Here is a 14,042-nt window from a genome sequence, read left to right on the forward strand (position 1 = left end):
CACCGTCCCTGGAGGTGTTCAAAGAAAGACTAGACATGGCATAACAGGACCTGTGACATTAATTTCATGGTCCACCACTGTAATTTTTTCCGCAGAGCTTTCTTCAGTTTAATGTTTCTTTGTTTGAAGGTTATCCTGTCAATAAGTCTGAATTTATATTGATTTTAGAGTACCCAAAAAGGAAGCCAAAATCTGTCTTTGATCTAGAAATGTGATTCTGTTCATTAAAAGGCTCCCTACCTTTCCACTAGCAAGGGAGGAGAAATTGACATACTATGAAGCAAATCATTATAATGAAATAAAATGAAATTAAATAGGGACCCAAGTGTTTTAAACAGTCGTCTCTTCCTCCGGCCGTAATAATATGTGGAAGGGAATCTTACATAAATGTCATATGTGTAGACTGTGAAAATCTAAGAATTGGGGCATATTTTGGGACTTGGATAGATTTAATTTCATTAGAGTACTTTCCCTCATAGCATTTATAGTGTGTTGGTTCACACAAAGAATGAGTTCTTGGGTGGCTGTTCATTTCAAGAGTCACATTTTTAGGCTCTGATCCAGTTCTGAGAGGGAGGGAGGTGGATGAGGCCATGGATTTGCTTAGGCTGGCATCTAACTGATGCTGCTATGTGTGGTGAGATAAAACCTCCAGCAGCGAGCAGTGGATGAGCTTGGCAGTAACGCTGCTCCGCTCTGCTGTATGGCTGCCCATGCTGTTTATTTCCATGTCCTGAGATACCTGTGCACTTTCTGTAACAGGGGTATGTGCTGAATTTAGGAATATGACTATGACAGCCATAAAATTAACCAGGTAATGTTAATGGGAGATATTTCCCATGTGTTTCCTGGCTCTTCCTGCTGGCGGGATTACCAGTACCTAGTGGGGGCATCATGCCACCTGAGAGACCTGAAATTGAATTTCCAGTAGGATTTTGAAGAAATTCTGTCAGTCAGTGGAGTGTTATGAAGCCATCTGAGTAACTTGCTTAGTTAAGCACTGAAGAATATTTCACTTGAGGGAAATTGAGATTAACAGCTGTCTCTCTGTGTGTCTCCTTTTGTGCTATACATAGGCAGTGAACCAGACTGGTGTTGGTGAACCAAACATGAATTTGTTGTGGCAGCCCTGGGGTTATTTACATAGAAACAGTGCTCTTGAAACAGTAACTAGGTGTTGAAGAAGAGAGCTCTCCAACTGGTGACAATGATGTGAGTCCATTGACTCTCCTCCTGAAGGAACCAGCAAGTAGATCAACTACAAAGGGGTCCTGTGTTCCACCACTGCATGGTGGACAGCAATGCCTGTACAGGAAATATGGGAAAAATATATTGGAACTGGATCTGTAGAGGGGGAATTTACAAGCTTGATGTGCTTTTTTTTTTGTCTTTTTCAGTACAAGTGAGTTTCTGAAAGAAAATGCAGTCATTCTCAGATCATTGTCCTTAGAGGTATTAGTTAATTTGGAGCCACTGACTATATAGATATAAAGAAGATTATTTATTCCTATTCCATTACTTGTAGTGACCCACAATAATTTTCATATCCCATTTGCTTGCACAGTCACTCAGTATCACAAGATTCTTTGCAGCCACCTTTTGGTTTGACTGTCTTGAACCATGAAGGCAAACATTATTATCTTGCTATTCACACCTTCATATGAGTTTTCAATAGTGCACATGCTTGGGCTGGTCTACAAGTGCCCCCTTGCCTCTAGAAAGGGTGACTATTTTAACATTCTGGCAGTTTCGAAGAAGACAAAGAAAGTTAGGACTCCCGTGTATTTACATCCTGGGCAGGAAGGTGATGCTAATGATTAACTCACTGTAAGTGAACATGTGGCTTTCCTGAGTACAGTATCTGTTCTAGCACTTTTAAAATCAGCTGTGAACATTACTTAGTTTAGAATAAAATGAATGTTTGAGGGGCGAATAGGATTTTTTTGTGGGTGATTTAGAATTACATTGTTTCTGACTACTTTATGGCCTGCATTTCTAAAAGTTTTTATCATTATTTTGTACCATTTTATCACATTTGTGACTTCTGGTTTTTTATGGTATTGTATAATTGTAAATTGAGTCATTTATCAAGTGGGAAGACAAATCCTTATACAGTACACAAAAATACCATCAATTAAGATACCTAATATAGCGAGAAAATCCTGCAGTGAGTCAAAACACAGAGATTACAATAAGTGTAATAACCTGCAGTGAATCAAAACCCTGGTATTTAATGTTAAACTGCTATCATCCTGAAACTAAGGGCCAGACTCTGGTTGTCTGCTTTATCCACCTAAGTCAGATTTATTGGCTGTGCCCCAGAGGTGTCCAGTTCAGCAAACAGATTCTGGGCATCCAAGTTAAGCACTGATGTTTGCTGTACAGCAGCAGAAAGCAATGGCAGTCAGCTCTGGAAGAAGATTTCAAGTGCCTGAATGAGCTGCTAACTTTGCTATTGTCTGTCTAAAGAACGTACAGCAGAAAATTAAACGTCACCTCCTCCTCTACCCAACAAAAGTGTGGCACTTCTGCATGTGAACTGCCTCCTGGGAGTGATTCTTAGAGCATTTTGACTTCCAAGCTCTTCATGGGAATCATTTGAGGAAGAGCTTGAACTTGGGCCCTGTCAGAACATACTAGGGGAACTATTTAGTGCTCCTGCAAATCATCCAGCTTGTTGGAGAAGCACCATCTTCTCTTGGAAGTAAAAGGAAGCTTCTGAAAAAAAAGAATTAAATGCGGTTTTAAGGCATTTCTGGGAACATGCTGCTTCCTTTAACTCAGACCTTATTTCTATCGGCATCACATATACTACTCATTTATCATATATTGTATTATTTTACATAATTTTTAGCTTTGAAATATTTCCTTTTCATTTTAGATTAATTAATAAAACACTCTAAATGTCTGATTTAAGTTCGCTTTAATCTGAGGACCTAAAAGGATCACTTTTAAAATAATTTCTCAAATGTGTTGAAAGAGAAGTTTCTGCTTAGGAATACATCTGAAATAGAAATTGCTATAAGGTATTACAGAAATATTGAGAAATTGAGAGGTTTCCAGAGTATCAGGCTATTAAAAAAAAAAATCACTGAATCACAGAAGGGTCAATATCCCCCAGCTTAGTATTCCCCAAATAAAAAATCACTAATCAGTTCTCTGAACAATTGTATAATGTACCCTTCCTGAAGAACTGGGGAGGGCCAGAGAGACTGTATGTCTGATTTTGTTGAAATCAAACTTTGAAGTCAGGTATTTGAGAGGTTAGTAACTGTCAAAGTTAGAAATTATTTTCTATAAAAAATCTTTCTCTGTGATGAGCTTTAATGTAACAGTTGCACATTTGACCAAGTAAATTATTATTCACGCTTCATTGCTATTTACCTTTCCAATAATATGTTGTCATGAGTTACAGTACCTCCAGTACATGGAGTAATGATTCTGTCATTAACAATGCAGCATTTATGAAGTAAATATGAGCAGCAGTCATTGAAAACCTCTCTTCGTTATCTTTATCTTTGTAATCCTGAAAAATTGCATTTGGGAATAATATTTTAATACATAAAAATAACATCTAAAAGCTGGAAAATGTTTAAGTTCCTTTCAACTGCAGGTTAAAAGATAACCATCTTTTGGGAACATGCCTCAGCATTTCCATGTATTCACCGTTGTCAAAATGAAATGCCTCTGTTTGTTCTTTTGGCAGCTGAAGAAAAATTATTCAGATCTTTTGTTACAACATTCAAGATTAAGCAATCACATCTGTTGAGTAGCTTTTGAAGGATGCAGTATAGATTTGGGCAATTAGCTAGAAGCTCTTTTTTTTCCATTAACTTGTAGGCAGAGTACTGTCTCTAAAGTGTGTTATCAGACTTAAGAGTTACAAATGATGTTATCAAAGTTCAAGCCACTTGATTAGACCATAACTGTAACTTTCTCAAATACTCCCCGTGCAGTTTCCTTGCTGTCTAAAACAATCAAGCAGATAATGGATTTCACATTTCACGGTAATGGAAAACTGTCAGGAACATTTTGAGGCATTAATGACTATAGGCACAAAATGCCCTTTAACTCTTTTCATCTGGAGGAGAAACATGTAGGTTTTGCCCTTAGCAGTTCCATCTTCAGAATGAGCATTGCAAACAATACCAGTAATTTGCTGATGCGCTGATGTGGTTTATATGATTGTCTATACAGAATGGATTTATTTTGTTGCTTCTGCAGAAGTTATCTTTGAATTTATTCACAACAAAAAAAAGGTTCCTGTTTTGCTATTCAAGCCTTATTATGCTAGAATTATTTTTATGATCTGCTATGATGCAAGCTATCTTGTGTATGATAATCCATTGCAAACAAATGGGAAGCCACTTCTGCATCTACTACAAAAAGCTTTATGGCAGCTATTGCTGTTAGTTTGTACTTATCTGTGCAAATAACTTTCTTACTTGTTCCATGAAATGCAAAATATTTTTGTCTTGACTTTTGGATGGAATTCTGCCACTAAAGTATTTGTCCTAGTGAAGATTCATGGTGGGCTATGATTCAACCAACAATGAATAAATATCAGCTCCATATCAGACCATATTAATTGTGTTTACTCTCTGTTGTTCATGTATTGAGCAAATACCCTTTAGATATTATGCCTTCCACAGGCAGGAGTTACCTTTTTATGCCCAGTATATTCCCATGCAAGAAATGCCCAGCTGCACGTTTTTTAGGTGGACTCAGTTTGCTCCACATATATATCATTTGCACTTACATTGCAGTGCTCAAGACTGTAATGATTCTTAGGCTTCTTAGTATTTAAAGGTACTCGGTAAATTATTGCTGTTTGAAGCTAGACAAAGAATTTCAGTTCAGTAAAACAACTTTCATTTTCTTGATCTTCAGTAATTCAGTTCAGTAAAACAACTTTCATTTTCTTGATCTTCAGTAAGAATAGTTCAATTTCAGAGTCAGACAAGGAGGAATGAATCCAGAAAAATACTTGTTTCACTTTTCTGCCTCATGACCAGGTTGTTCAGGCATCCTGAGGTCAATCACAGTCAGCATCCAATTTGATACCAAAGGAATTTTGCCCTTTACTTTGAAGCTCCCAGAGTCTTTGCCCTGAGATTAAAGAGAATTTGCTTTTCCCAAGTCCTTTTTCTTGGCAGCTCCAAAGATATCAGGTAACAGATTTACCTATCAAAGCTGAAGTCCATGATATTTCTCAGAATATCTGTTTTGTAACACAAACCCATTCTAACAAAAAAAGTAGCATTTCCCAGTTACATAGCCATTGTAAACTTTCCAGATATTTCAGTTTTGCTTACCCTTTCCTCAACTGTGTGCAAGTGCAAAAATACTGTGTTTCAACAAGAAATCTCTCAAGTATCCCTGAATTGCTTCATAGGTATGATTCAAGGTGTTTGAACTGGTGTAGTGTTTTTGTTAAAAAGCTTAGGCTCATATAGGCTGAATTCTTCAAGATTCTTTAGTGTTAGACTACAAAATTCTGTTTAATCATTTTGGATGTCCCCTTCTTCATACAAAAACTAAAATAAGATAGTCACTAATCATAAACATTGAGCAGCGAGCTGGGATGGAGATACACAGAGCTCAGCAAGAAGAAAATGTATGCACACGTATTTAACTGAACGTTACCTGAACCAGGGCTTTTCTGTGGGCTTCTGTGTTCTCTTGGAATTCAGATAATTTGGTACATTCTGCAGAGATCACAAGACAAAAATAATGTTCTTGTCCTCCACAGCATTGACATTTGACTTCTTTTCAGAAGAGATTGAACCTGGATTCTGGTCTCTTCTCAAATGTGTATGTGCATGAGCAAGCATGGCAGGGAGTGCATCTCCGTGGTCTGTGGGAGAAACTTCTGCTCACCTTCCTGCTCCTGGTGATGGTGGATAATCCCCACCTCTTTTGTTGGTGTTTGAAGGGTCATGAAGGAACTCACAACAAGGATTATTTTTTTCAATTGTGTAAGAGGAGCCTTACTTTGTGGCTAGTAGGTCATACTGTCTCCTGGACAATGAAAATCATTCTTTCTCACCTCTAATGGGGTAAAGTAGGCCTGCAATCCAGCAGGAGCCTTTTGTTCCTGAAGGTCAGTACATTATGTGAAGTTTCTTAAACATTAATAATGGGTCATTCTTTTTGCTCTTGGTTTTCCATTCCAGTTGGTAACATCATCTGTTAATGATGAACACCAAATGCTTATAAAACTGTAAAGGGTTCATTTTTTAGCAATGATTTGTGTGACTCAGAGACACTGCTGAGAAACAAGGTATTTTACATACTTTATTGGTAATGAAAATATTCCTCAAAGACATGAATCCACTCAAAACTTGCTTAGCTCCATCAAAAAGGAAATGAAGATCCTCACTTTCTTCCTACTTGTTCAATAGATTGAATATTTACCTGATGTCTAAGACAAATTATTTGTCAATAAAATTTCTTTATTAAAGTTTAGGGCTTGACATGCTTCCAAGAGCACAGACCAAGAGGGGTAACAAAATTTGGGAAGAAGGGTGTGCTACTGCAGGATGTCCAAGATAAGAAGAAATTAAAAGCCAGCTCAGCACAGCTCAGCAATAATACAATAGTAAACACTGAGAACCACCAGGCTGCCTAAGAAAAGAAGCCAGCTCAGCACAACTCAGCCATAGTAGAGTAGTAAACACTGAATATATACTAGATAAGTGGAATATATCAGGATTAACAGCATATAAATAGTGGACTTCATTTCTGCTTGGTGTTCCGGCTTTATGGATTTACCACCTAGCACCCATCTTTGCACAAGTATTTAAATAAACAAATACCTTAGCTCTGCGTGTGATTGCCTTACTGCACACAAGATGATAAATACTGATTTTTGGAACAACATACCCACTAAGTAAGAAGCTAATTATGTCACCAAAACTAGTAACATCCTCTTAAATACTGCTTTATATTCTTGTGGAGTAGAAGAAATGAAATAGAAGACTTAAGAATAGCCTTGAGAAGATTTTAAAGAAATAAAAGCATGAAGAATGTGTAAAAAAGCTAGACAAATAATACTTTAGAAACCCTGACCTTGAATTATGAAATACAGTAGTATTACACTCAATGCATGTATTAGAACTAGAATAACTCATAAAAAAAGTGTAACCTGCATCTTGCACATCAGTTTTTCTGTTTGCATTGTTGCATTAGGTTCAAGGCACAATTTTATAGTTTTGTTTTGTTGGTTTTTTTAATAACAAAGAAAAGAATACAAAAAGACACTACTAATGAGGCAAATGTGGAAAATAGGATTAAATCTGGTATACTCAAATGTGCATTATCAGGTATCTTCTGGGCATAGACCAGAAATTAGTATAACATTGTCCACTCCAATTTCTCCAGTTTTACCCTTCCCACGTTCTGATTCAAAAGTGACCTGTTGTAAAAAAAGATATGTATTAAGAGAGAAAAAGTAGTTTATCCAAACATTTAGCAACTCTTAATTAGTTACAATGCTGTGTATTAAGAATATTTTATTATAACATGGGACTTAATGACTTGAATCTTTCCCATTTTTAAAGCTTTTGCGCATTATTTGAACTAGATTTAAAATCCTCTGCACAGATTTACAATGCCAAATGGATTACTTTAATAAGATTATTTATTGTACAAAAAATGCAAATTGAGCGAAATCCTCTTATAATAATGTAGTTTTATCACAGCATGTGATGCTTATACATTTCATTTATTGAAGACATTGCAACTGTTCATTTTTTATCTATTTGGATCCTCAGGTTTTGTGTGCATATATGATATATATTTACTCTCTCTCATATGCATTGAGTATAGTATGTATCCTATCTAGAGAGAGGAGGTTTTTTTTATGAATATGATGTCTGGGTTTTTATTTTATAGTCTGATTCTCATTTGTTTAAGGGTTTTTCTACATCCTTCCAGCTGTGCAAAAGACCTTGAAAAGGGCTTGCATTTCCTTTACATTCCCTTTATATTCACTGTATTCAATTACACAGTAGAAGCCTTTACACAGTGCAGAAAATGTTCCATCATACAAATGGAAAGCAGGCCCCAGAATTTTAAGGGAAAACTCACTGAAGTCCTGATTAAGGCAGTTTTCAGGCATAAATCAGTGCACAGTGTTCCCTGTTGGTATGCCCTGCTCCTAAGGTGATGGCACACCTTTGATTATACATGATGTCTCCTTTTGCTCTAATGATCTGGTTTAGTGTGGTTTGAAAGCATCCTCTTATATGAAATGGAAAATTTTAATTTTTCCAGGCATGTATGTGTGCTTCTGTTGCATGAGATGTTAAGGACAGATTTTGATTACTTGTGGTTTTTTATGATGTGATGTAGTTTTTTTACAAAATGACAGAATAACTGGCATCAGTGTTCTAACAAACTGGAGTGATTCAGTTCTGAAATTACAATCAGGTGATAACTTTTATGCCCCCTAAAGTGTGGGCTCCTGTTTCCCATTTCACATAAGCCTTTCAGTTGCTGATGCCCATAAAACAGTTGGTGGAACACTAGAGCTTTAGGAAATTAAACTGGCGTGTTGGTTATGGTAGTTGGTTTATAACTTGTGTTATACTTACACTGTTAGTTGTTTCAGCTCCCTGAAATATCTCTATTTTCCCAGTTCTCCACTTTTCATCTTTTCCTTTGTTCTCCTCCCAGACAGGAGCAGTTTTTTTGTTTGCCAGGAACACTCGAAGCTTTCCCACTTTCTCACCAGCAAGCCGATAACTGAAAATCAAGCAGTAGCTGCTCTTTGGTTTGAGGTCAGTGAGGAGAAGTTTTAGACGCCCCATGTCCTTCTTGTGCCCCACAAAAGCTGGAACTGCCATGTAGTAGCCATCGCCTTGTAAAAAGAAAATAATTTTTTACAAAGTCATCTTTAATGCACTCGTGCTATTTATTAGCAATTTGAATACATGTTTGCTAAGAAAATAAGGGGAAGCTGAAGCTAGTTTACTTGAATAATTTAAAATCACATTGGAGAAAAGCAGCGGGGAGTGTACTTTGCAAGGAATAAACTTGTACTGTTGGAAGTCAGATCGGCTTACAGAGGGGATGAGTTCATATTTCACTGCCAATTACAGTCATTCTTCCTTGCAGTATCTTTCGAAGGCAAAACCATCTGTTTTTCAAATGCAACATGAACCACGCTGCTTTGCCTCTGTGGTCAGATTATTTCAGTACCTGAGCTAGCTCAGTATTCTCTCCACTGTCCTCTGCACTGATGACAAACTCACAAGGGAACTGGCAGTTTATTTCCCAAGTCCTGGAAGACCAGTGAAGTGACAGATATACAGAAAGTCATAAAGGAATAAAACATCTGGGCCCAAAAATGAAGTCATAATCAGCACATGTAAGTTCAGGGAGACAGGATAAGGCCAGGGTAAGATTTCCCCGGAAGTGACAGCACAGAGAAGGGATTTAGGGAATTATATGGAGCAGGAGAGGAAGGATTAGTGAAGAAAGACTGACATGGAAAGATTCTGAGGCAAGAGGGAGACAATGTGCATATAGGAACTGGTGCAAGCAGCCTGCAGGATCTGTAGGATCCACTGATTGCTACTGCAGCAAGTTCTGCAACATTTCTTGTGTCACAGGGGAAGAGACATCCTTTCAAACAAACTCATCCAGCCACACCTTTTTATGTACACCCACCCAGCAGTCCCACATTGCTCTCGTGGAGCTCTCTCTCAGGTTTTAGCAGGCTTCCATTGATACCTGTTCATGGAGTGGTTGTTCCTGAATAGCCCCTTACCCTTGGCTTTTTCTGAGTTTGTCTCTCAGAGTCTGAGATTTCTGAGCAGTCATTCTAGCGATGTCTCAGCCATGTCAGTGACTACATTGCCACATCCATCTAAATGACAGATGTGTGGTTAAATGTCCTACCAATTTTGGAGAAACACAACATGTAGCTGGATAAGGTTTCTATCACCTTGTAGTTTGCAATTCTGAACAGTTATGTTCCAATAATTTTTCTTAAATTTTGATTTATTTGTGTTGAAATATGTTGCTGATTACCATTCACTACTGGATATTTCAAAGAAACAATATCCACTTGCAGCATCATCTGCTTCCTTTCTTCTTGTATAAAGATAACCCACTGATAGGAAAGCAAATCCTGGATTCTGTTTTCCCCCCATACCCCTTATTTTTTTTGGAGGGAGTAAGCCATCAAATCAAAGCCTATCTGGATGGCAGTTAAATACCTCTATCTCGATCAGCAGGATTCCAGTCAAAATCATCATCAGCATCTTGTTTCCAGTCACATACCCCTCGACTGAAGCTGCAATCAACTGAAAAAAAAAATTGGCAGACATAATAGGAGCATTATAGCCTAAGTACTGTCAAAACCTTTTGCTCTTTATTCATACAGTTGTTAATATACAGATCATTCTAAAGTTATTTCTAATCTGAATTCAGATAGTGCTGACCTAGATGAAACTCAAAAAAATCAAAACATTAGAATTTATGTAGTAATTCTTTCTTGAGCTCAGTGTCTTTTTACTGCCAATCTTGCATCTGCACATGAGTTTATATGCTGCAACCAAGTACCTGCAAATCCCCAAGTATAGATGGAGGTGTTAGTGTTGAACTCTAGCATCAGAAATTGCTTGGGATTTGCCAGCTTTAGAGCTCTCCACTCTCCATTTGTTACACAGCTGTAGCTGCAATCAGCTCAAGCTCCAGTTCTATCCATTGAGAGAAACTGGCTTCCCCCAAGAGGAATCCCTTATATCAGCACCTGATACTCCAACTACATGGAGCTGGGAATAGCCCAAATCATTGACCTTTAGAGCACAGTGAAGAAGGGTGTCAGCCAGGGCACACCACAGCCTTTGTGACTGTGCAGATGAAAGGCATCACACTCACAAAGGAACACTGTGCAATGCAAGCATGACAGATGAAGAGTAATACGTCAGCCATCTGAATTGCCTCAGAAAGAAGCATCCTTCTTGTTCTTTTAATGTGCTTTATCATGAGACAGAGACATGCACTACATGGCATTTAGAGAGCTTTGCTATATAAATCCATTGTTTCTGAGACTACTGCTTTCTAAATTGGAAAAAATGTCAACCAGCACATCTGTCTATTTTTTTTAAGATTATTGTGCGCTATGCAACATATTTTCATTTTACAGACAGTAGAAACTACTTTATTTTTTCATTACCATGAAATTATTCAAGTGAAATTCAATTGCAAGTCAAGTTCTAATGTGGGGAAAATTTCTATCCATGGGTTATAAACAGTAAAACTATGATTGGAAAAGGACACATTGGAACTGATAGCATAGTTTGGCAAGATACTGTCTCTAACATGTTCACAAAATCTTTGGTATATGTTAAAGGCTTTTAAACTGGTTCTGACTTGGCTAACATAGGTTGTCATGAAAAGATACAATACACAGGAAAATAAACACTGTATAATAAAAATAAACAACCTTCTTGCTCTGGTCTCGACACTGGAATTTTCCTCTGTGCCAGGTGAGGGCCAAAGGCAGCTGCTTCTTTTACCTTGGGAACTATGGAAAACAACTTGTCAAGTACTGAGTCATCACAGGAACAGAAAATGGAACTTTATTCCTTTATAACAGTTACTATTATTTATTTAAATAAGTCAATATATGTATTTTCCACTCCACCACCAAACCCATATTCCTAACTGCAGATAGATACTCTGATTTTTAAAACTTGGCTTAAATTGCTGTTTTCCACAGCACTGAGCCTTCTAACCTATAAGCAGTGGAGCATTGAATTACAGATGCACAAAGTCATAAAATGTCGATCTTTCTTTAGTGGGCTCATCTGCTTTCTTGCTATATAATGATCAAATTAAACTAAACTCTACCAGACAGCAGAGACAGTGACTTGGCAGCACTTTGCCAACAGCAGCCTCAAAAAATGGATAATGTCAGAGACTTTGTAAAAGTCATGAACATTAGGGCATCAAAGGCCCACAGCTCCATATTCACGGCAGTGATAGCTGGTGCTGCTGTAACAGAAGTCCAGAAAGTTATTTTTCTGAAGTCACACTCACTAAAAAAATAATTATAAGTCTCAACTTCTTTATGCATACCCTGTGTAAGTAACTAATCACACATGAGATAAGGGAAAGATCTGCTTTCACTGGTATTCTATCCTTTGCAAACACATAAGTAGATGATACCTGTGATGTATTCATGAACATACCTATAAAAACAGGAGGAGCTTAAAAGTGACATTTTAGAGGAGTGAGGGAGAAGCCTCTGGATTATTGCTTAGAGAATGTATTAGTGGAAAGCCTGAAACACTGAAGTTCACTTTTCAGCCATGCCCTGTGGGCAGCTGTGCTAAGCAAAGCTCAGACTTCCTCAAAAATGCCAGATCATAGGAGCTATGGAAATTACTTTTCCCTACTCAGCACTGTATCATATATACAAGTGCCAAATATTTTAAAAGTCATTACTTTTACAGGGATGCAAATTTGTTCAGAGAGGAGGTTTTTTCCCATGAGTTTGACTGAGCTAGGGCTTTCCATTTAAATACTCCAACATGCTCACACATACTCAATTTTAAGGAATATACTTGGAAGCCACTGCAATCCAGAGCCTTCTAGCACCACAAAGTCTATGTCATCCACTTAGCCTTTTTTCTCCTTCAAAACTGTAACAAATTGCTTTGTGTACACCAGTGAAAACACACACTAACAAAGAAGCCCTGGGGGCACTTCCAGAGGTGCTGAATTGAGCTGAGGAAGGAGACTTGTGCAGTATCATGAGCTTTCTGATGAATTGCCAGAAGTGTGTCCTCTCTTGTTGCCCTTATAACCTTCCCCTCACCCAGACCATTGCTTAGATCACCTGGATAATATTCATACTTAAGGCAAAGATTAATACATCTTTCTCTGAATTAATATGTGTCTACATATACACATTTAGGAACACCCCTAGGTGTTAAGTTTACTGTCATGCCATAAACTTGGCCTTTTACTTGGTGAAAGAGGCTCAGGCTATGAAAACCCTTGCCAAAATGAAGAGAGCTATTAAAGTATGATCAGTTCTGGAAAGAGTGGAGTGATTTAACAGAAGAAAGCAGATGCCAGAATGATTTATTTGTAAAGTTATTGAATTACACTTGAATTCACTTGAGAGAGATACATGCAGGTGTAGCTATGTGCTGTCAAGCGAAGAACTGTCATGGACAGAAAAAGAGTCCAGTTTTGTTTCCAAATCTATTTTTGTTTTCAGTCAGGCATTACAATCAGGTTTTGCACTCACTGAAAGATATCAGCTGTGTATTATGAGAAGCTGTAAGCTTCAGCTTACAGAAAGGTTTCAAGGAAACCTTACTGCTTAAAAAGTGCCTACATTTTACATCAGATCATCATAACACATAGCCAGGATCCCAAGTTTACTCCCTCTTAAGTCAAAAGTCAAAATTATTCCTTTTAGCTCTTCTGCAGTCAAGTGGTCTTGTAGAAAGACAGGTCTCATCCCATGTTCCCTAAGAACAAACTCTCACCCACAAAAGCTCACATATGTCTCACTCTAGGCACAGCAGAGTCCATCCTTCCAGTACTGCCCTCCCATTTACTTATCTGCAGCAATAGCTAATGTGTAATATCTACATAGAAACTCATTCATATCATGGTGCCATACGTACTTAACTATGCATGTCATCAAGCCCATTAAAAAAATCCAAAAACCAGAAAAACAAAGTGGGCAATGTAAAAAATCAAGCAGAATACAAGGTGTAATAAATTTAAGACCAGCTTCCTGTAGATATGGTATATCACTACGTTAGGCTCACAGGAATATCCCATTTCTCTGCTACCACATCCTGCTCGGAAAAACTTCATTTTCCAGAAGTCTGACATGTATAGCTATGAAATGAGCTGTGGTCTGAGCATTATTAGCTCACAGAGGGCTGTAATTATCAGAAAAGAATGAGATTAAGAGCAAACATCATGATTAACTGAGGAAGTTCTCTTGTTCAGCATTGAGAGCTGTGAAGCCATAAGGGAAACATTCCACTTTTAGTATTGCC

The 14,042-nt window shown here is 37.7% G+C and overlaps 1 protein-coding gene across 2 annotated transcripts in view; it reads right to left on the minus strand.

Annotated features, from left to right (window-relative positions):
• Positions 1-6,327: 6,327 nt before the first annotated feature.
• Positions 6,328-14,042, minus strand: part of EGFL6 (EGF like domain multiple 6) — a 29,711-nt gene continuing 21,996 nt past the window's right edge. The window contains exons 9-12 of one of the 2 annotated variants that reach the window (XM_085052032.1): positions 11,459-11,539; positions 10,227-10,313; positions 8,598-8,863; positions 6,328-7,417 (exon numbers count right to left, since the gene is read on the minus strand). In XM_085052032.1, coding sequence (XP_084908158.1) covers positions 7,322-7,417; positions 8,598-8,863; positions 10,227-10,313; positions 11,459-11,539 — 530 coding nt within the window. In that variant the 3' untranslated portion in view covers positions 6,328-7,321. The remainder of the gene's footprint in view (positions 7,418-8,597; positions 8,864-10,226; positions 10,314-11,458; positions 11,540-14,042) is intronic. The other variant, XM_085052040.1, reaches the window with a different exon arrangement.

This window comes from Lichenostomus cassidix, chromosome 1 (genome assembly GCF_008360975.1).
Source record: "Lichenostomus cassidix isolate B80296 chromosome 1, HeHo_3.0, whole genome shotgun sequence".
NCBI lineage: Eukaryota > Metazoa > Chordata > Aves > Passeriformes > Meliphagidae > Lichenostomus > Lichenostomus cassidix.